At 52.1% G+C, this 22,117-nt stretch overlaps 1 protein-coding gene and 1 long non-coding RNA gene across 17 annotated transcripts in view; one reads left to right on the top strand and one right to left on the bottom strand.

Annotated features, from left to right (window-relative positions):
* Positions 1-22,117, bottom strand: part of KSR1 (kinase suppressor of ras 1) — a 150,098-nt gene that overhangs the window by 51,383 nt on the left and 76,598 nt on the right. For 12 of the 16 annotated variants that reach the window (XR_014821453.1, XR_014821451.1, XR_014821452.1 and 9 more), the window contains one exon: positions 14,203-14,343. Coding sequence is in view for 5 of the 16 variants with exons in the window: in XM_005669083.4 (XP_005669140.2) it covers positions 14,203-14,343 (141 nt within the window). In the remaining 11 variants the exon portion in view is untranslated. Of the gene's footprint in view, positions 1-1,213; positions 1,458-14,202; positions 14,344-22,117 lie in introns of those variants that run through there. The other 4 variants (XM_084985263.1, XM_084985265.1, XM_084985264.1 and 1 more) reach the window with 1 other exon arrangement.
* On the top strand, positions 12,726-20,398 carry LOC146398269 (uncharacterized). The gene is made up of 2 exons (XR_014821467.1): positions 12,726-15,482; positions 16,057-20,398. It is a non-coding gene; the product is annotated as an uncharacterized LOC146398269 (long non-coding RNA).

Raw genomic sequence — 22,117 nt, 5'->3', positions numbered from 1 at the left:
GTAAAGGCAGAATTCCAAGGAGCTCTTGAGGCATTTGAGACCAACATTCACTTTACAGAGGAGGAAACCGGGGCCCAGAGAGGGGAGGGCGCCTGCCTGGGTGACTCAGAACAAGAGCACGAGAACCAAGGCCCTGCCGGTGACACCAGGAGGTACCGAGGCCTGGCACAGCTTGCCGTTTTCCGGGTGGGCATTCCCCACCAGATGTAAAAGTTTCATTCCTGCCCAGTTTTCTGAGCTGCGCCAAGAGGAGGGCCAAGGGGACGACCTCCCTGAAGTCGGCCTTGAGAATCTCCTCCAAAGGTGCAGGTCTAAGGGGTGCTATGCCACGTGCCCTCCTTGTGGCTCCAGAGCCCCGAGGAACCTGGAAGCAGCGGGGTTCTGGGCTCATGACCTCAGCCGGAGCCTGGCAAGACCCTGATGTCTTGGTGCCTCAGAAGATGGTGGCTGGGAAGAAATCCTGGGCTCCCGGTCCCTGCCCCCCCTCAACCCATGCCCACTTTGGGGACGTGCTTTTCTCCTTTTCACAAAGAAGAAGCAAATCCCACGTGACCAGCGACACCCAAACACCCAGGCTCTGCGCCCTGAGAGCCACCCAGGCTTGTGGCACATTGACTCTTGCTCAGCTTCCTCTTTTCACAACCAATCTAGTCATAAAATAACTCCTCATACGAGGGCCACTCGTGAAGTGGCGTGGGCACAACTGCTTTGGAAAGTGAGGTCCGGAGAGATTACGTTACTCACCTAAGACCCAGCAAGTGAGTGCCGGAGCCTGGCTTGGACCCCGGCCCATGTAACTCCAATGCTAGCACGCGCCGGCCCTACGAGGCTGCCCCCCTTATCTGGTTGACCAGAAGCACCGGGAGGCAGGGCTGGGCCAGCCCTTACAACCCCAGTTTCTTAAGCTCCCAGCAGCAGGAGGAGGCTCAAAACAAGTGTATGCCCTGTTCAAACCAAAAGCATGAACGGGTCCAGAACCATTCACTAGAAGGATGGAGAAGATTTATTTCAGCAAGATTCTGACGGGCCCCCACCAGCCACTTAGCCCCGAGAAAGGCAGGGAATGCAGCGGAAGGCACACTCTACCCCAGCACGCCCATGTCACCAGCCGTGCTTGGCTGACATTTAGCAAAGTGACGACCTGGCACTCAGTGAGACCACCCATTCCAGGCTCTCATGGAAAGGCCGCCCGATCCCAGACCCCAGTGCCTACCTCGCCACCCTCTAGCTCGGGCTGGTCCAGGCTTCGTGCTCGGCATAGCACCACAGGTGGTGGAGTCCCTGTGCCCCTGGAGGCCTTGGCTGTCACCCAGCTCCACAGGCAATGCATGACGAGGCGTCCGAGCCCAGGGTCCCCGGTAGCCCCGGCCCCTGGTGCGGTGTCCCAGGGAAGGACGAGGTAGAGAGAGGAGTTTCTGTTTTCATGACTGTAGTGAACAGTCACTGCAGCCAAAAATAGTCTGTGCCTGGGAGCTGGGGAGTCAGCACATACCTCCCAGAGCAGGTGCTGGGTGTAAGACACTCGGGCTCCTATGGGCCTCACTGCAGGGGGCCGGGCACCCCAGACACCTGAGAGACCAGGCCCCAGACAGAGAGATGGTCCCTGCCTCAGTGACTGCGCCCCCCGCCCCGCTGCCAAGAGTCAGACCTGAGCCAACAAGGAGCACCATCCCCCTCCTCCCAGGGGATCATCTGGGAAAACCGCCCCCCCAGGAACCCCCAACGGCCCCCAATTCTCCTGCAGCAGCTCTCAGAGATTTGGAGCTGGGTGGTTTAGGCACCCGCAGGAAGAGCTGCACCAACTACTCGTATCAAAACTCACAAGGCTGTTCACCCAAAACAGTGAACCTGGCTGTTGATGGGGGAAAAAAATGTAAAAAGTTACATGACTGGCGGGGTGGAGAGTGAGGGGACTTTATTTTCCTTTTTGAACTTTTCTATATTTTCAAATTTTCCTACAAGGAACATCTGAAATTAGATTTAGAACATGTTACTTTAAAATGGAATTTTAGGAGTTCCCTGGTGGTGCAGTGGGTTAAGGATCTAGCATTGTCACCGCTTGGCTCTGGTTACTGCTGTGGGGAGGATTTGATCCACCAGGGATTTCCATATGCCACAGGTGCAGTCAAAGAAAAAAAGAAGAAAAAAAAAGAAATTTTTAAGAAGTAAAGAAGCTCAGACATCACAGAGAGGACATACAACAAGACACGAGAATTCATTTATCTATTTATTTATTTTTGTCTTTTCTAGGGCCACACCTGTGGCATATGGAGGTTCCCAGGCTAGGGGTCCAATCGGAGCTGTAGCCACCAGCCTACAACACAGCTACAGCAACGCCAGATCCTTAATGCACTGAGCGAGGCCAGGGATCGAACCCAAAACCTCATGTTTCCTGGTCGGGTTTGTTAACCACTGAGCCACGACGGGAACTCCATGTCCATGAGAATTTAAAGGGTGTGTATGTGTTTCATGACCCCAGCTTGGGAGCCAGACTTCGTGGAAATGAATCCTGGCTCCACCACTTACCATCTAGATGACCTGCAGTAAGTGACACTGTCCATTCCTCTATTGCTCTCCTACACTGAGGATAAAAGCATTGCCTCCTGCTACAGACTAAACATTTGTGTCCCCTGACAAAATTCATTTGCCGAAACCTAATCCCAATGTGATGGTATTAGAGGGTGGAGCCTTTGGGATGGAGCCCTCAGGTCGGGATCAGTGCCCCCTCTAAAAGAGATGCCAGCCAGCCGTGGGGTCCCTTCCACAGGGTGAAGACAAAAGATGGTGGTCTATGAACCAGGAAGTGGGTCCTCACCAGACACAGAATCTGCTGTGCCCTTGATCTTGGACTTTCCAGCAGCGGCGAGAAATAACTTTCTGCTGTTTATAAGCCACCCGGCCCACTCTACAGTATTTTCGTTATAGTAGCCCAAATAAAATGGACTAAGACATCTCCCTAGAAGGCTACTGGGAGGAGCGAAAGGCATGTTCCATGTAAAGTTCATAGTTCAGGCCCAGACCCATTGGGAACACTCGCTAAAGAATTACAGCATAAATTCATGAAGGAACAGCATTTTAAAAAGAAAAAGAAATGAATATATATATATATATATATATATATATATATATATACATGTATATATATGTATATGTATGGCTGATTCACTTTGCTGTACGCTTGAAACTAACACAACATCGTAAGTCAGCTATACTCCAGTTAGATTTATCTGAAGAAGAAGAGGAAGAGAGGGAGAAGGAGAAGGAGAAAAAGAAAAGAAAGATTAAGCAACAAAGAAGGCCACCTGGAGGGAAACGGAACAAAAATGTTGCCAGCATTTCCTCTTAGCATGAGGTGAACCATCAGTCAGGGGAGTCTTCTTTTCTTTAGTTTTGATACTCTCCACATTTTGAAAAGGAACATACCTGGAAATTACCGAAAATTAAGGAGAGAAGAAACACCCTAAAAAGCCAAGAAGCAATCATTTACTGCTGTGTAGGATGAGAGATGACTTATTTCCTTTGCTTTTCTATACTTTTAAAAATAAGTATTTATGACTTTCACAGTGAAGAAAATGAGAAATGTTAGTAACAAGAAAAACTGATGGACAGGCTCACCTATTATATTCCAGAAACACAATCTGTGCAGACCCCCTGCCAGATGCTTTAACACAGCATCTTGAAGCCTGAAGCCCTTCACCTCCTACACAGACAGAGGAGTTCTGCTCACTGTCAGGAAATGTGGGCCCAATGGTCACCCCGAGATCCACCCCCGGGAGAAAGTCAGATGACCGATCCCCATGGAGAGCCCCTGGTGAGGGTAGGGAGTGGAGAGCTGTGGTAGCAACTGTGATTGTATCTAAGGGTGTGAAAGTGTCGTGCATGCTGCTACTTCCTCAGCAGGCTGTCTTTCCTCCAGGCACCCATTTCCCAAGTGCAGGTGGCCTGACTCTTCAGGCCCAGCCCCAGTCTGCCAAAGGGCTGAGCCCATGACCTAGTCTGGGCTGCCTGGAGTTCTCTGTTTGGTTAGCTCTGTGATTGGTTCTGATGTGAGCACATGACTAAAGCCAAGCCAATCAGAGACTTCCCTGGGATTGTTCTGCTACAGTCTAGGGTAAGAAACTCTCAATAGGAAACACCACCATGCTGAAATAAAGTGAGGCATAGCTGCTTGTGCCCTTCATGCCTCCCATGTGGAGTGGACTGTCCGAGAAGTGTGCCCTAACAGTACCATCCGAGCCCCTGCATCCAGACCTTCCTGGACTTGTATCACCACAGCTGATAAGACCCTCTGTTTTGTTTAAGCCAGCTTCTATTGGAACTTGCTATGGAAAGGTTCTAAGAATCTTTTACTTAGTAAGCAGTTACAACATGCCCTGGTACCACGTCATCCTCTGCCTACGTATTCATCCATCCATCCATCCCCCATCCATCCAATCAACAGACAGCTATTGAAGAGCAAGCGTGGGCCAGGCACCTTACTCACCTTACACCTTAGAGCACATAGGATATAGCAGCAAACCAAATATATAGTCTCTTTCCTTAGGGAGCTTACATTCTATCAGGAAACAATAAAAAACAAATTCAAAAGTAACTAAAATACATAACAGATTTGTGAATAAGTGCTAAAAGGAAACAGCATACTGAGATAAAGTGGTGGGTATGGGGGGCATGTAATTTTAGACGGGGCAGCTTCTCTGAAGAGCTCATTTCTAAGCTCCTGTCAGAGGATGAGAAGGTGCTAGCCGTGAGAGTACAGAAATTTCCAGGCAGAGGAAACAGAACACACAAAGGCCCTGGGCTATGACAGGAAGCAACTGGACCTGTTCTAACATGAGGGGAAGAGTGAGGAGGGGCAGGAGGCGACATGGAAAGAGGCAGATGCCAAATACCTCGGGGCCTTGAAGGCAGTGGCGAGGGGCTTGGATTTTATGCTGAGTGCAAACAAGGCACCAATGAAGGGCTGTATTCAGAAAAGTGAGGTAGTCGGACTGGGGTTTTAAGATGCACCACTCTTGGCTCAGGAACAAGGAAATGAAGAGGAGGGCAAGAGTGATACAAAGAGCAACGTAGGTGCTACTGCACAAGTCCATGCAGGAGCCAGGACTAGGCAGGTGGCAGCGATGAAAAAGAGCCATAGCTGGATTGGGGATAAATATTTGGAAATAGAGCTAGTGGGATTCACTCGTCAGCTGAAGCTTGAGGTGGAGGAAGCAGAAGGAATCAGAAATCAGTATGGAGGCAGCCCTGGGCCGCTGGGGCTGATGGTCGGCCCGGATCCCTGCACGCAGCTGGGTGCAGGTGGGTGCTGCATTCTGAGGTGGCTCCCGGCCTCGAAAGAGCCAGGCTGTCAGGATGGCGGGGCCTCTGGCTCCCAGAGGGAAAGGGTGGGGACGGGAAGAGAGGTGGGGAGGAGAGGCTAGGAGCCAGGGCGGCAAGATCCACGTCGATTAAAGCGGAACCCAGGAGCCAAATACACGTTGGCTTTTCTGGTTTAATCTCACACAGCCTCCCGCTCCATATGGTCCACATGCGGGGCCCATGACAGCCACCCCAGCCAACGAGAAACCAAGATGGTGGCAGAGGCCAGGCAGCTCTCCTCCCCATGCCCGAGGGAGGCCTGACTTTAAACATGGGAATGCATGGACAGAGGAAAGGGGAGAGAAGCCTGCCCCGTTGGGGGCACCACGAAAACCTCTTACCGGCGCCGCCTGCATCTTCAGTTCAAAACACACCACCAGCAAGAGCTTATTCGGGGAGCCTGTGGCCCGTGGCTGCGGCCCTGGAATCCAGCCTCTGCATCACCCACTCTCCCTGCCAGCGCCGATCCCAGCCAGCGCTTCCACTTCCTTTCGCAACTTCCAATGGGGAAATCGCTGAAGAAGAAAAACGGCTCCCTGCCAGCAGGCTCTGAAATCATTTCCCCAGCTGCAGCCAGAACGTGAAGCTGTGATTTTTTAGTTTTCAGCCTGCAGATGGGGCTGGGGGTGGTGTGTGTGTGGGGGGGGTTGGGGGACGGTCACCGTGTGTGCCTCTAGCTGCCCCGGGAAGGGGCCCTGCCTCTAAACTCCCCTGCTCACTCCCTCCTCCCTAAGGCCCCCAACCCTCCAGGCCGTGCTCCAGGTCAGAGCCCTGTCTCATCCTCCAGCCATCCCCCCATGAGTCCAGCTGTCTCACTGGGAGGAGTTTTTCTTTCCTTCAAACAATCCTAGTGTTCCCTTTCTTTCTTTCTTTTTTTTTTTTCTCAGAGCCACATATGGGGCACATGGAGGTTCCCAGGCTTGAGGTGGAATCAGAGCTGCAGCTGCCGGCCTACACCACAGCAACCAGGGATCCAAGCCATGTCTGTGACCTACACCACAGCTCACAGCAACGCCAGATCCTTAATTCACTGAGTGAGGCCAGGGATGGAACCCACGTCCTCATGGATCTTAGTTGGGTTCTTAACTTGCTGGGCCACAGCGGGAACTCCCTGTTTTCTTTCTCTATCTCAGGCACCCACACTTCAGTGATCTCCCAAATAAACCCCCAAGCCCTCCACTCTTCTCGTGGAGATTCCACGAACCAGCCCTGTTTCCTCACCAATCTCCTCCCAGACCAGGTGCTTTGCAAACGCTTCCCACAAGGATGGCGCCAGCTCTCTCAGACCCCAGGGTCTTTGCAGTTACTGTGCCTCCATTTGGCGAGCCCTTCCCCTTCTCGCCAAGCTAGCTCCCGGCTCTCAGGGAAGCCCTCCCTGGTGCTGGTCCTTTCCTGACCCCGGGGTGAGTTTGCCCGCTCGCTCCCAGAGACCCCAGGCTGGTTTCTGTCCAGACACTGGCACCAGCTCTAGACTGTGCCTCACTCCCTAGCCTGAGTGCTCCTGGCAGGCACTGGGGAGAGGGTCTTTAGCAGCCTGGCTCTCGGCACACGGCCCGCCAGCGAGGGCTCCAGACCTGTGCTGCCCAACCACCGCCAGAGCCAAATGGCTATTTAAATAAAAATGCAATATGATAGAATGAAATTTAAATGTTGGTTTCTCAGTTGCGCTATACATATGTCAAATGCCACATGGCCACTTGCGGCTGGTGGCTGCCACGGTGCACAGGGCGGAACAGAATGTTTGTAGCATCACAGAAGGTTCTACTGGACAAGCACTGTGCTCGGCAAAGGTCTGGTGTTGGGTGAGTGTATGAAGGCGTCTCTGGAGCTGCCCATCTCCAACATCCATGCAGGAGGGGAGGAGCAATCAGCGGCCGCACAGGTCAGAAGTGCCCACAGCAGGGGCTCTGGAGGTGCAGAGGGCTGAGATGGGACCCTGGTGGGAGGAGAAGGAAGGCAGAGTCCTCTTGTCTACATCAGAAGCCTGGAAGTGCCACACCACCCCACCGCCACTTCCATCTCCGTCCCCTCTCGTCATCCAGCAGAAAGGCACTGTTTCCTGGAAGCCGTGTGACCCCAAACTGGTGACCACAATCCAAGGACAAAAGCCGAGATAATATTCACATCGCTCTTGAGGGATGGAGGCTGGAGAGGTGATATGGGAAAGGAAGGAGGAAGTTATACACGGACACACGGCAACACAGGCCTAGGATGCAGGCATTTTCCTGGGGGACAAGTCAGGGCCCTGGTCACAAAGCCATGAAGGGTCAAGAGCAGCCGAGAAGAGACAAGTCCCATCACACAAAGACCAGTCCCAGAGGCCCCGGGGAATGGCCTGGGGGCAACTTGTCTTGGGGGACCTACTGCACCAGTGTACTCACAGCTCAGCACAAAGACGTTGCTTGACTTCAAGGATTTGGACCCCTTTACCAAGAAACCAAATGAAAAAAGAACAGGTAGAGAGACCCTTCTTCAAAGCCTGACTCCCCCCCACCCTCGTCTCCATCCCACGGTGACTTTTGTTCATTCCTCAGTCACTTCACACGAGCAAATATCTGCCAGGGCTTCCCACATGCCAGGCGCCCTGCTGCCCAGCATGTGGCTTCTGCTGGGCATGAGCTGATGCCCTCTATGTGGGCCTCTGTGTGTGCAGGTGGGCACCCCTCCAATACAGTCATTCTTAAGATATCATGGAGAAATCCAGCTCTTATCCAATCCTTCCTATTCTACGGCTACAGAAGAATGGGGTGGGTTTGCAGGGACTAACGCAGAGATGAGATTCGAACTAAAAGCCTGTAGAATGGTATATAGTCTATGATCCCATTTTAGCATCTAAAAGTGTGTGGGGGTTCCCCAGTGGTTAAGGAATCCGACTAGGAACCATGAGGTTGCGGGTTCTATCCCTGGCCTTGCTCAGTGGGTTAAGGATCCAGCGTTGCCGTGAGCTGTGGTGTAGGTTGCAGATGCCGCTCGGATTCTGTGTTGCTGTGGCTCTGGGGTAGGCTGGTGGCTACAACTTCGATTTGACCCCTAGCCTGGGAACCTCCATGTGCCACAGGTGCGGCCCTAGAAAAGGCAAAAAATAAAAATAAAAAATAAAATAAAAAGGGGGGAGGAACAAATTTGTATGTGAATTAAACACAGTGTGGTACCCTGGACTGGAACCTAGAAGAGGGCATTAATGGAGAAACCGGGGAAATCCACATAGAGTCTAGAGCTCAGTCAGGAGTCACGGACCATTGCTGTGTTGGTAGTTTTCACCGACGTACCCTGGTAACGTGTGATGCTCACGATGGGGAAGCTGGGGAGGGGTACGTGCGGGAACTCCGCACACTCTCTCTGCAACTTTTCTGTCAACAGAAAACTATTCCAAAATAGAACATTTATTTGAGAAAATCAACAATGGTTTCGATGACATTCAGAAGTCAACCGATTCTGTCTTGGAGATCAACTCTGCAAAGGCGGGGGCCTTCGCCGTATTTAGAACTAGCACCTATTCCAGAACCACTTCTGGTTGGAAGCACACGGGACGCATCAGGACCTAAGTGAGCAGAGTCCACACGATGGGTGGGGTTAGGACACAGAACAAAACAGACCAACACCCCGGGGCTGGCCTTGAAGCCTGGCGGGGAGCTGCTCTCACTCTGCCGGTTACCCACCGCCCCAGCCCCATCGCAGGGAGCAGAGCGAAGGCAGGCCCTCCCTGTCAGCAGGGGCTGGAGTTTCTAAAGGAATCAGCTTTCTTTTCAACCTTCAGAGTACTTAGGCCTAGGGCCCAAGAACTGACTGAGGTTTGGGGGAAGAAAAAACCACTGTTGAGAAGAAGGGTCTGGGAGCCTGGGGGGAGACCGAGCGACCCCCGCCAGCAGTTCCTTGTGGTTCTGAAAATCCAGGCCACCCGGCCCGCCCTCCTCCTGCTCCCCACCCGCTCCGGCCTCATTTCCTCCACCCTATTAGTGACACTTGGCAAGGATGCTGGCGTGTAACCCTTGGGGCCAGCAGGGGGTGGGAGGCAGACACTGGGCCCAGCTCCAGTTGGTCCTAGGTGCTGCTCTCTCTCTTAGGCCCTCAGCTGCCTCATGATTAGAAAAGTGCCCCTAGTCAGGCCCTGTTCCCAGCCCTCCATCCACACCCCCGATGGCTACGTAGAGCTGCCCAGTGTGCGAGCCTCTAACGGCCTCCGCTGGGTCTGACTCTCCATCAGGAATAATGGCAGCTGAGGATGAGAGGTGAGGAAACTGCCTTAATCTTCCCTCCTCCAGCCCAGCAAACACCAGGGTGCCTCTAAGCGCCTGACCTTCACAGCTGTCCCAGTGAGTCCACAGTACATAGGTTACTCTCCCATTTGGCAGAGTAGGAAACTGAGGCTTAGGGAGGTGAAAGGGTTTGGCCAGGTTCCAAGAGCAAGGACCCAGGCATTTCTGAGAGGGATGAGACCAAGAGCCAGGACCATGCAATGCATGCAGTGCACTTAGCAGCACACCCCAGATGTGCTCTCGACAGGTCAGCTTCGAGGCAAAATGAGCAGGAGACCCTCGGGGCCCCAGGAGCCCGCCTTGGTCCTGGTGCAGCCCAGTAAGCAGACTACAGAGGCCTCCCAGGAAGAGGCTGGTCAGGCATCTAGAACCCCTTCAGAAATGAAGGGGGCTAATATGTCAGATGGGCTCCCTGGGGGCACTGGCCCGTCCCAGCCTCCCCAGAAAAGGCCCCCTCCCCTGGGAATACCAACTCTCCCAGGGGTCCTGCCAGGGGCTGACTCATGGGCAGCTGGGCATAGTTGGGAAGGTGGGGCTTTGGGGCTATGGTCCCAACAGCGGCATCTCTTACAAGACCAGACCTTGGAGTAACCTGTGTCGCCACCCACTCAGGACTTGGCTCCCGGGCACACGCCATGTCCTGATGAGATCCACCCTTCCTCCTTCCTCTCAAACAAGCAGTCATCACATCAGGCCCAACACTCAACGGGGATTCTGTGGCCAACAACCCACAGCAGGCAGGTCCCTGTCCCATGGAGTTTGTATTCCAGGGGGGAGAGGGGCGACAGACCACAGAAAACAAATGCATAAACTCCAGAAAGTGGTCGGTGTCCTCTGAGAAAAATCAGCCAAGATGCATTGGTAGAGAAAGAAAAACAAGGATGATCTTTCAATCTATCATCAGGAAGACTGCCTGGAGGAGGTAACAATAGACCTGCCACGAAAATGATGTCCATGGGATGAGCCCAGGAAAGAGCTCTCCAGGGAGCGGAAGCGCAGGTGCAAAGGTCAGACCAGAGGGAGTAAAGGGGAGGGTGAGCGAGATGAGGTCAGAGAGAGTGGAGCAGAGGTCAAAGTGTGTGAAGCATCTGGTATTTTTTCCAGGAAGACCTAGGAAGCACTGGAAAAATGAGGTGATCCAGTTTCTGTTTCTTCGGTGGGCTCCCTGGCTGCTGTGCAGAGCATGGAATGAAGAGAGTGAATAATAAACAGAGCGATAGTTTTGGGGCTGCTGCAGGAGTCTGGGCAAGAGAGCACGGTGGCCTGGACCATGGTGCTGGGGGAGGGGGACCCGGGAGAGGTGGACGGGTCTGCAGTAGGTCCTGGACCAGCGCCCACTGGGCTCCCCAAGGGACTGCACCTGTGAGCAGGGGCAAGGCGGGAAACAGGGACATTCTTAGGTTTGTGTGGATAAAGCTACCTTTTACAGAGATGGGAGGATGGGGTGGAAAAGGAAGCATGTGTAGGAGACCCCTGTCCCGGCTGCCACCAGAGGGCTCCCCAGAGGCCAAAAGGCCTCTGCAGCCAGCCTCCGTGGCTCCTCTCCCAAAGACGGACACAGGAAGGGCTGCATAGCCTGGATGAGCATGGGGCTATGCGCTTCTTGTCCCTGGAGAGCAGAGAGAAATCCCTCCAGGAGCAAAACCATCTGTCAAAGATGTCTTAGGCCCAAGAAAGGAAGTTAGAAGGCACAGTTTGAGGCCCAGCAGGCTGGGGTCTGAACCTTAGGTCTGCCCCTGTTACCAGCTCTGGGACCCTCAGAGAGGCCCTCAGCCACTCTGAACCCGGTGGTCCTTGTCTGTCAGGTAGGGATGATGCTGATGAGATGCTGGGCAAGTCGCTGCCCTTGCGGGGCCCCAGGAACTTCAACTTAAGCTACAGACATGAGTGTGAAGAGAGGCTGCTCTGGCCCGAGGCCTTAGGGAGGGGCAGGGTGAAGGCTGGGGTTGGCCTGGGGGGCTGGAGGGACCATTCAGTTCTTCAGGGTCTCCAAGTCCATGGTTTTAAATCTGGCGAGATGGATGAACCATTGCATGTTTGGGTTTCCTTTCTGTCGGGCAGAAAACCGTCAGGCAGTGAGGGTGGGGCAGGGAGATGGAAGGAGCGATGGAGAGAGATACAGGTCATATGTATGTATGAGGTGCGCCTGCGCCTGCGACTGTTAATAACACGCCCAAGGTCCCTCCAGCTCACAAAGCAGCTGCCCTCAACCTTCACGTGGGCCAACTCTTTTCCTCCAGCTTCTTTTTTTTTTTTTTGTCTTTTTGCTATTTCTTTGGGCCGCTCCCGCGGCATATGGAGGTTCCCAGGCTAGGGGTCCAATCGGAGCTGTAGCCACTGGCCTACACCAGAGCCACAGCAATGTGGGATCCGAGCCGCGTCTGCAACCTACACCACAGCTCACGGCAACGCCGGATCGTTAACCCATTGAGCAAGGGCAGGGACTGAACCCGCAACCTCATGGTTCCTAGTTGGATTCGTTAACCCTTGCGCCACGACGGGAACTCCATTTTCTGCCAGCTTCTTAAAAGCTGTCATATGCCACAAATACGAGAGCCCCTGGGTCAGGGCCACGGCCAGGAGCATGCAGGGTGCTGAGAGCTCCCCGGGGTGTCCCCTCACTGACTCCCATCTTCTCTCCCCCTCCCCCCATGACAGGAACCTTTTATGTTCATGTCATCTCCTGTCCAGGAATCTCTCCTAGGGGAAAATTCTTAAATATACTATAGTTAAGGTATATAGTATATGAAGATATATATATATACTATATGTAGTATATAGTACATATCATATGTATACTATATTTAAGTATTTTATACATTATATGTAACACATATATAACGTTATATAATATGTAAAATATACATGTATAATATATAACACATTATAATGTTATATAACATGTAACGTAATATTTAAAATTCTTAATATATAGATTACATATTATGTGTTATATATAATAGTGAACAACTGGAATTAACCTCTGCCTGGTAAACTACATCACATATACTCAAATATTAAAAAAAAAAGAGGGGGTTACTAAGTGGGGAACCATGGTGGTTTGCATCTCAAATGATAAGAGCAAAATATAAAATTGTTCCTTCAGGATAGTTTTTTTTTTTTTTTTTCTTTTAGGGCCACACCTGAGGCATATGGAGGTTCCCAGGCTAGGGGTCAAATTGGAGCTGTAGCCACCGGCCTACACCACAGCCACAGCCACGCGGGATCCGAGCTGCATCTGCGACCTACACCACAGCTCATGGCAATGCCGGATCCTTAACCCACTGAGCAAGGCCAGGGATCGAACCTGCAACCTCATGATTCCTAGTCAGATTCATTTCCGCTGAGCCACGACGGGAACTCCTCTTCAGGATAGTTTAAACTAGTGCTGCCCAACAGAAATACAATGCAAGCCACACGCTTAAATTTTCATTTTTGAGTAGCCACATTTTAAAAAGTAAATATACATAAAATTAATTTTAATCACATTTTATTTACCTTAATATATCCAAACTAGTGTCATCATCTAACAGATTAAATATTAAAAGCGATTAATATTTTCTTTTTTCTGTATCTGGTCTTCAGAATTCAGCACATCTTTGAATTTACATCTTTGAAATCATAACACATCTCAATGGGGACTTGCCACATTCCAAATATGTAATATTGGCCAGATGGCAAAGGTCTAACCCTTTAGGGACTTTTTAAAAAACTTAAGTATTAGGGTTAAAAAAAGAGAGAGAGACTAGAAGGAAATATCAAAATCTTACTGATCACAGATTTTCTGAGTGGTGGGAATATGCATGTGATTTTTCCCCCTCATTTTTCTGTTTTCCAAAGCATCTTTATAAATGAATTCATATTACTTTTAAAACAATAATAAGTGTTGATTTTTTAAATTTTAGAATAGAAATAAGAGATTTAAAAGACCTGGCTGGGTGTACGACCGCACCTTCCAAGCACTGTTTTATTGATGCCCCATGAGATATGTTCTGACCCCTGACCCCTGGCCCCTGACCCCCGCCACTCTCCGTGAATACGGCTGGATTAGTTGGTTAGCAGATAGGTGGGTGGGTAGACTGGATGGGTGGGAAGAGGGAGCAAAGGAGGGAAGACAGTATGTTATTGCGGTCGCAGGAGAAAGCTACACACAGACCCTTGCTTCCAAATTCCAAAGCTATCATCACTATGTGTACGATTTTAAAAAGTTATTTGACCGTCCTATCCTTTAATGTTGTCATGTATAAAATGGCCATCATGATAGCAACGCCTTCACAGAGTTTTGTGAGAATTAAGTGAGATTATCTACACAGAATGCTTAACTCAGGGTCTGCGGCACAGCCAACATTTCCAGAAGTGCGAACCTGTGCATGGTGTGGTCCGGCTGTCCGGCTCAGAAGGCGATGGGGCCCAGGACACATGCGGAGCCACATTTACCCTGGGTCCCTCCTGCTGCCACCACCTATGCCCCCGCCTCCACGTCCCCTTCCCCTCTGTTGTAGCCATGGGGGGAGCTAGTTCTCAGGTTTGGGTGTGGTTCCCTCGCATGACCCCCCAAGCCCCAGCCCCCACGGCCCGGCCCACGTACCTGCACTGCCTCCGGCCTCACGTTGAAGGTGTACAGCCAGTCGCTGAAGCGAGGGTAGCTGTTGAGCTCGGAGGGCCTCTCCCCGGGGGCCACGCTCAGCTTGCACTGCCGCTGCTTGCAAATGTACCGGACCAGCTTCGCCTGCGAGGGGGGTGCCCAGGAGAGAAAAGCGGGGTTCACTGGGGGCACGTGCCTGTGGCAGCCCCAAGCACGACATGGGGAGCTCTGGCAAACACGAGCCCGTGATAAGGACAGGGGCCTGCCAGCTGCCCCTCTGCTGCCCTTCAAACAGAGTGACGCAGGAAACCGAGGGGGGCGGGGGGAGGGGAGGAGGGTCTGGGAGAGCCTGTGGGGAAACCTAGAGACCCAGCCGTCACCCCTACCCCACCCAAGGCGTCACCCTCAGGACCACCATCCTCAGCGGGCGATGGTCAAGACTGCGCAGAACAGAGAACAGGGCTAAACAGAGACTGGCTTCCTGCCAGGGGAGGGGAGGGCTCAGCGGAGTCGGTAAGTGATGACACGATGATCCAGGGAAGACATGGGGGTTTGGGGAGGATGAGCCACCTTCCACTTAGGACGCTTCTGGCCCAGAATCAGATGGCCTGGGTTGGGATCTGGGGGCTCAGACACACTCTAGCCCTGTGACCTTGGACAAGTGACTTAATATTGCACCCCCAGAAAAGTCTCAGTTTCCTCCTCCAGAAAATGGGGGTGACCATAGAACATCCCTCTCAGGGAGGCCGGGAAGCAATGAAGCACTCGGTATGTGCCCGGCACACAGCGCACGCAGAGTGCTGGCCAGGCCTGCGGGCTCTGGCATTATTGGCAAAGGCCCCTGACTTGCGTTCATCAAGAAGCTTTCCAGACCCACTCTCTGAAATGTATGCACAGTTCAGACTTGTGTGTCTGTGCATTTTCTGAAGGCCGTCCACAGCTTTCAAGAGGCTAAAACTTCAAATAAAAGAAATGTGAATGAGGTCAGATCTGTATTCTCTTTGACACACGCTGGACCCTGACTGACCAGGTGCCCACACTATGCTGAAGAATGCGGAGGGCCAGACGGTAGGCCTGGCGCGGCCGGGGCTGATTAAGAAGGGGGAGTGGGGAGTTCCCGTCGTGGCTCAGGGGTAACAAACCCGACTAGTATCCATGAGGATGCGGGTTCGATCCCTGGCCTCACTCAGTGAGTTAAGGATCTGGTGTTGCCATGAGCTGTGGTGCAGGCTGGGAGCTGCAGCTCTGATTGGACCCCTAGCCTCAACTTCCATATGCCATGGGTGTGGCCCTAAAAAGACAAAAAAGAAGAAGAAGAAGAAGAAGAAGTGGGAGTGGATTCCAACAGATGGAAATGAGCACACAACCCAAAGAGGACCAAGGAGCCAATGGCTCGGCTGATACCCAGCGAGTCAGGGACCCCATGAGAGCTGCTGGGATGGTGACTTTGAAGCTGCTCCCAAAGCAAGTGCCACCTTCAAAGCCTTGTTGGAAGAAATCCTGCCATTTGGAGCCACTCCCCAGGGCCTGCTGCCTCCACGAGGGTTTTTGCTGTTGTTAATTCATTCCTTTTTCTTTCATCTGTAAACATCTTAGTGTATTTCTCTAAAGGGTGAGGATTCTTTTGTTAGCACCATCAAGATGCTAAAAAATAATTAATGATATTTAATTATTTAAAATTTCAAATATCTAGAAAGGCTCCCAACTTCCAAACAGGAGCTCTGGACCATTTGGGGACCCCTTCGGCAATCTGGGGAGGTCCTCAATTCCTTTCCGAGAATAATGCTTTTATTTATTTTTTATTTTTTTGTCTTTTCTAGGGCCACACCCACGGCATATGGAGGTTCCCAGGCTAAGGGTCTAATCGGAGCTGTAGTCGCTGGCCTACACCACAGCCACAGCAACTCCAGATCCGAGCCGTTTCTGTGACCTACACCACAGCTCACGGCAACGCCGGATGCTTAACCCACTGAGTGAGGCCAGGGATCGAACCCTCAACCTCATGGTTCCTAGTCAGATTCGTTAACCACTGGGCCATGACGGGAATTCCGAATAATGCTTTTAAATGCATAAAACAGAGCACTTAGGACTACAAAGGAAATCAATTATTTTTAAATACACTTATTAAAATATGATTTAACATTGTGATAGAGCACTAAGAGCTTCTTTATGAAAGCACTAAACAATGTCTAGCCACGGGTCTCATGTCTTTGAAGTTGTGACAAGTATACACTGCTTTTTCAGATGGCTCTACAACTGTCACGTGGCATGAAAACAGCTGTGCTTTCCACTGGTGACCTCATACGTATTTGCTAAGATGACGGTGCCTTGTTGCCTACTTTCAAATTGAACAACATACTAAATTTCAGTTAAGGTTAATGGAAAAAAAAAAAGATATGATATTTTTTTCCTCTCCAAATTAATGCACCCCCTGAACTCTATCTACACGGACCCCAGGTAAAGAACCCTTAGGGACAGGACAATGTGGGGCATGAAATGAGACTCATTTTCACAACAGAACCATTGTTTCTATATCAGTCTTTCTGAAATTTCCCCCAGACATGTGTTTGGTCCCAGGCTATTATCTGCTAGACTTGGGCAGGGGTCCTTTCACAGGCCTTGAGCTCTGTTAACTCAGAAGGCTCAACAGCAAGCAGGGACAAGTAAGTGCTAGAGGGGAAACACTGAGTAAGAATAACAATAATCCCACTCCTTGTACAGCTTGGATGTTTAGTGAAACCTGGACAAAGGCAAAAACCCCAGGGCATTCCTGTACCACATGCCTCTCAGATACCCAGAGCAGACATTGCTAATCGAATGCTCTCTGCTGGGCTTCCCACCTCTGAGCAGACATTGCTAATGGAACACTCTCTGCCGAGGCTGGCAATTCCAGATTGCCACATAAGAAGCGTAATACTGGCTGTCCTAGTTTGGAACCTAAACCCCTGGGAGCATCTTCAGAGCACAAAGCTAACAAACGTGAACACACAGGTGCTGCTTTTATCCTTCGGGGCTAAGGAGAGGCACTCACAGCCCTCATCTGGGCTCACCCTGTGCTGATCCGTCCCTCCCCGTGTGACCAGAGGCCAATTCTAAATGCAAGGCCCCAACTTTCTTTCCCAGGCTCATCTCCACTCCCCTCCAGCGCTCCGGGCGTACACTCACCTAGGAGCTGGTCGTCAAATGCCTTCTGTGCTTTCCTACCCCCGGGGCCTCTGCTCAAACTGTCCGTTTTGACCGGAAGTTGTTCTCTCCGCCAGCTACGGTGTCCTGAGCCTGGACAAGACATCCTGGGCTAATCAGAATTCCCTGTCTCCCCTTCTGAGTTACGCTGTCTACACCTCTCTGGTGGCCCCCATCACGGCAGGGGGTAGGGTGGGGTGGGGGCTTATGTTCAAGCTTCTGATAGGGTCTCCCCCAACATATTCAAGCTCCCAGGGCAGAGGACACCGCACAGGCTTTGGAGTTGAACAGAACCTGGGTTTGAATTGAGGTTCTGCCACTTAACAGCTGTGTGACCTTAGGGAAGTGTGGTAATTTATCTGAGTCTTGGTTCTCTCATCTGTCCGATAGTGATGCAGATACTAGCTCACAGCTGGTTGGGAGGATTGAACCAGCTGGAACCAGGATTGAACCAGTCCCCCCCCCGCCCAAAGACTAGGTTAGTCCCCCATTATTATACATCAGGGCAGGGACCTCGTCCACCTCATTTGACTGTCCCCCCCAACACTGATGACTGCATCCGGCATGTAACATGTGCTCAGAGATCCCTGGGGAAGGAAGGAGGGAAGGAAACACAGGGACCTCCTTCCCGTGGTAAAAGGTTTCCCACAGCCAGGCCTGCCCTCCTCTCCAAACTGCTCTCAAACCACAGCATCAAACTGCTGACCAAAAACAGGGCCATCAATTAACTGCGCAAAGTTAAAACCATTCTTTTCCACATTAACCAAAGAGGCTGGGCTGCTGGCCTTAACATCTGTGGCAAAGAGGGCTGCCTGTCATTGGCCTGAGGGTTTTGAGGGCCATACCTCCGGAGCTGATGAATAAGCCGTCCGTTCTGGGTAAGACTTTGGCCATCACAGGTCATCACTGAGATCAGCCAGCCTGGCCTTGGCAATGAGCCGGTGTTTGGGGCTTCCTCTAGTTCAGCCCCTCTAACATGTCCAGCCCTTTTCAGGCTCAAAGCCCTCAGCCCTTGAGGGGTCTCTTCCCAGTGACCCCTCAGGCTCCACAACTCAGCCTAGACATCCATTCCTCCAGGAAGCCTCCCCCAAGCCCTTCGGCCCTTCTCCTCCATCAGATCACACACTGCAGTTCTTCTATTTTACTCTCCTGCTTCCTGTTTTGTTTTGGGGTTTTTTTGGCCACACCTGCAGCATGTGGAAGTTCCCAGGCCAGAGATGGAACCCACGCCACAGCAGTGACCCAAACCACTGCGGTGACAACACCAAATCCTTAACCTGCTGTAGCACCAGGGAACTCCCCTGCTTCTTTCTTGAGACAGAAAACTCCGCGAGGCCAGGTGCCTGGTCTGTGTTCTTGGTCACCTGATCACCACTAGACCCCAGGAGGCAGCACAGCACGTGGCACGTGGTTTGCTGTTGTAAAACCTTTGGTGAATGAACAGACACATGAACCACAATACATTCTGTAGCCCTGCCAGACACACACATTTATGGAGATAACAGTGGGAAACAAATGCCAGTTAGGAAAATGATGGCTCAGGAGCCTGAGAGTCTCAAAAAACAGGGCGAGTTTCCCCCGAAGAGAAGTGAAGAGTTTCTTTTTAAAAGACTACTAGGGAAAAAAAAAAAACATATTTTATAAATAAAATAAATCCCACTTTAAAGAAAAGGCTACTAGAGATCCCCACTGGACAGCCCAGAGCAGGTTGAAACCTGCCTGGGGCTCTGCTGAACCCTGCAGCACAGAAAGGGGTTCCTCACTTGCACCCTTGTAACAACCTGTAAGCCCGGCGGGCTGTGTGGGGACCAGGAGAGGGCACGGGTCTCGGTGCGCACTGACCCAACTGCTGGTGTCCTGGCAGCTGCTGTTTCCTGGAACTTCTAAAGAAGAAAGGACACACCTGCTGATCTGGGTTCTGCTGGATGAGGGGCAGCCACTCCCATCCGAGCAAAATAAGGCTGCTCTTACTTTTTGGAAAGTTGGTCACTGTTGCAGAAGCACCCAGGGGCTACTTTCCCAGGCAAACCACAGAGGGGCCTCCTGGCCCAGCCCCAGGGGCCTCCAAGAGAGCCTTTCATGGGTAGCGTCATTTTCTCTTAACCACAAAACCGCAAGATATAAATTCTGCAGAACAGAAGAGCACCTGGGGTTTCAGCGAAGGGACTAGCCTCGAGAGGGGAAGAGCCATGAGCACTCTGGCCGCAGGGGGAACCCTGGGCTGGAACAAAAGTCTTCCTGGGCCTCCAATATTCTTTTGCTTCACGAGTGTGCAACCCGCCCCTGCCCTGACGCTCAGCCTGATTTATAGAAGGAGCAGAAGAGCATCCTGTCAGCCCACAAACAGCTGGTGGCTATCACTGAGACACCGTACCCAGCAGGCGCTCACTAAGTGTCCTAGGCGGCAAGACCGAGGCTCTGGTCCCAGCTCTGACACTTAAGATCAAGTCTCCTGGGGAAACCCTTAGCTCAGCTTCAATCTCGCCATAAAAAAGGGTATCATTTTATGGAAATTGGGGCCAAAGTAACCATATGTGAAAGGGCTTGGACCAAGAACAAGAACACAGGCACCAGTAGGTTACTGCTGTTTACACCAACTACATCCAAGACATGGTGCAGCTCTGAGGAGGAACTCCAGCTCTCGAGCCAGTTGGATGTGGCCTCAGGACCCCTTGCCACCACGCTCTCTCAGCAAGTGAACACAGATTGAACGTGTCAGCCTCAGTTTCCCCACCTGTAAAATGGGGCTGATCTCCCTCAAAGGGCTATTGTGAAAATTTAATGAGAAAATGTGGATGTAAGATGTCCAGGAGGGGATTCCCATCATGGCACAGCAGAAACGAATCTGACTGGTACCCATGAGGACACAGTTCGATCCCTGGCCCTGCCAGTGGGTTAAGGATCTGGCAGTGCCATAAGCTGTGGTGTAGGTCGCAGACATGGCTTGAATCTGACATCGCTATGACTGTGTCGTAGGCCAGTGGCTACAGCTCCAATTTGACCCCTAGCCTGGGAACCTCCATATGCCACGAGTGAGCACCCCCCCGCAAAAAAAGACAAAAAAAAATGCCCAGCACAGTGCCCAGAATAAGGAAATGCACTCGGTGGCAGCTGTGATGGGTGTCGTACTCACTCTGGAGATGAGGCTATAGAAGACCCAAATGCTGGCGCTGGTCTTCAGGACAACGCGGGTGATACAGAGCAGGGACATTCGTTCATTTTAAAGGTCTGAGGGTCAGGACCCAGTTCACAGGTTGCCTCCAGGGAACCTGAGCCCCCCTTCTTCTCGGAATGCTCGCACCCCCGCCATCAGCACCAGAGGCGGTGGATGGAGTGGACCTGCATCGACTGGTGAAGCTGTTTGCCTTGGATGAGCACCTGCAGCCCAGCCTGGCACCTGATCAACCTCAAATATAACCTGCCACCGCGGCTGCTCTGACGTGACTCCCCTGCAGTTCTCCCAGATGAGGCTGCTGTGAGCCTCGTACTCCGTGGGGGTGTGGCTGGCCAGACACCCCTGAAGATCAGACACAGTCAGATCTCCCAAAGCACATGCCACTGACAGAAGCCTCCATGGGGAAAGGACGCAGTTCCCAGAACTGCAAGGGGTTCGGGAACATGAGACGCCTTCCGCTCAGCTCTGCTCTAGGTTTTCCAGTGCGAGGCCCGCAGCCTCTCCTGGGAAAGACTTTCCTCATCACTCTTCCTTCACATTGGACCCAAACCTGCCTCCCTGCACCCTTAGACTCCAGATTCACCCTTCAGACTGCATCGTGGCTGTCACAGGTGACCCACGGGCCAGGCTGGTCTGAGACACAAGCCCCTCTGCAGCTGCAGAACCCACATCCTTGGGGGCGGCCACCAAGGGGCCAGAGCGGTGGCTGCCTTGCCTACAAGTGAGAGAGGGCAATGCTGGCCAAAGTGGTTGTCTAAGGGTGGCTGGATGGGGGCCAGCCACTGTGTCGGACTGGCCAGGCGGGGCAGCAGTAATGACTGGGCAGACGTTCCACGGTGGGGGGCTGCCCAGGCCTCCTGTTTAGCACCAGCACCTGTTCTCATCGTTGCGGGGCAGGCCTACCATTACTGAACCAATCTATCACCCCTAGTGGGAAGCATGGACTGGGCAGCCAGAGAGCCCAAGCGCCACCCCTGGTGCTATCACTTATCAGCTGTGTGACAGTGACTAGTTTACTTCCTCTTAGCTCCCTCACCTGCAAAGTGGACAAAATAATTCACACTCCATAGCTCTGCTGAAAATTCACTGCAGGATTCATCAATGCCAAGGGCTTCGTCTAAGGTCGGGAACACGCAGAGCACTCACTAAAAAGGATGCTGTTGATATTTGTCCTGCTCAGCCCCCAAGCAAGGCCCTGGTGAGGAAAAACCGGAGCCACGTGGAGAGCTTCTCACCCCGGCTTTCGCACCTTTGCAGAAAACACATCTTTTCCAGACAACTGGTTTTGCAAACAAAGTCAGCTGCACCCCAAACACAGGGCCTGGGATGGGGAGGTCTCTTTTTTGGGTAATCTGTGATCCAGGCTACAGAAGTGATCAGATGCCAAGACAACTGTCACCCTGAGCCTGTTGGTGCTGCAAGACCCCAAGCAGATCACTGCCGTCTTGGAGTCCCAGGTCCTCCTGTCTCAGGCAGGGCAGGCAGGGCCATCACGGGGGACGGAGGTGACGGACAGTGAAATGCAAATGGGCAATGAATCCCGGGCACAGGCGGAGACAG

Source organism: Sus scrofa, chromosome 12 (genome assembly GCF_054392235.1).
Source record: "Sus scrofa isolate SSC_HxYL_T2T_F1_AM1 chromosome 12, Sscrofa_HxYL_maternal_Yorkshire_Landrace_v2.0, whole genome shotgun sequence".
Taxonomy (NCBI): Eukaryota; Metazoa; Chordata; class Mammalia; order Artiodactyla; family Suidae; genus Sus; species Sus scrofa.
Note: the sequence above shows the minus strand (reverse complement) of the source record. Positions and strands in the feature narration are given on the sequence as shown.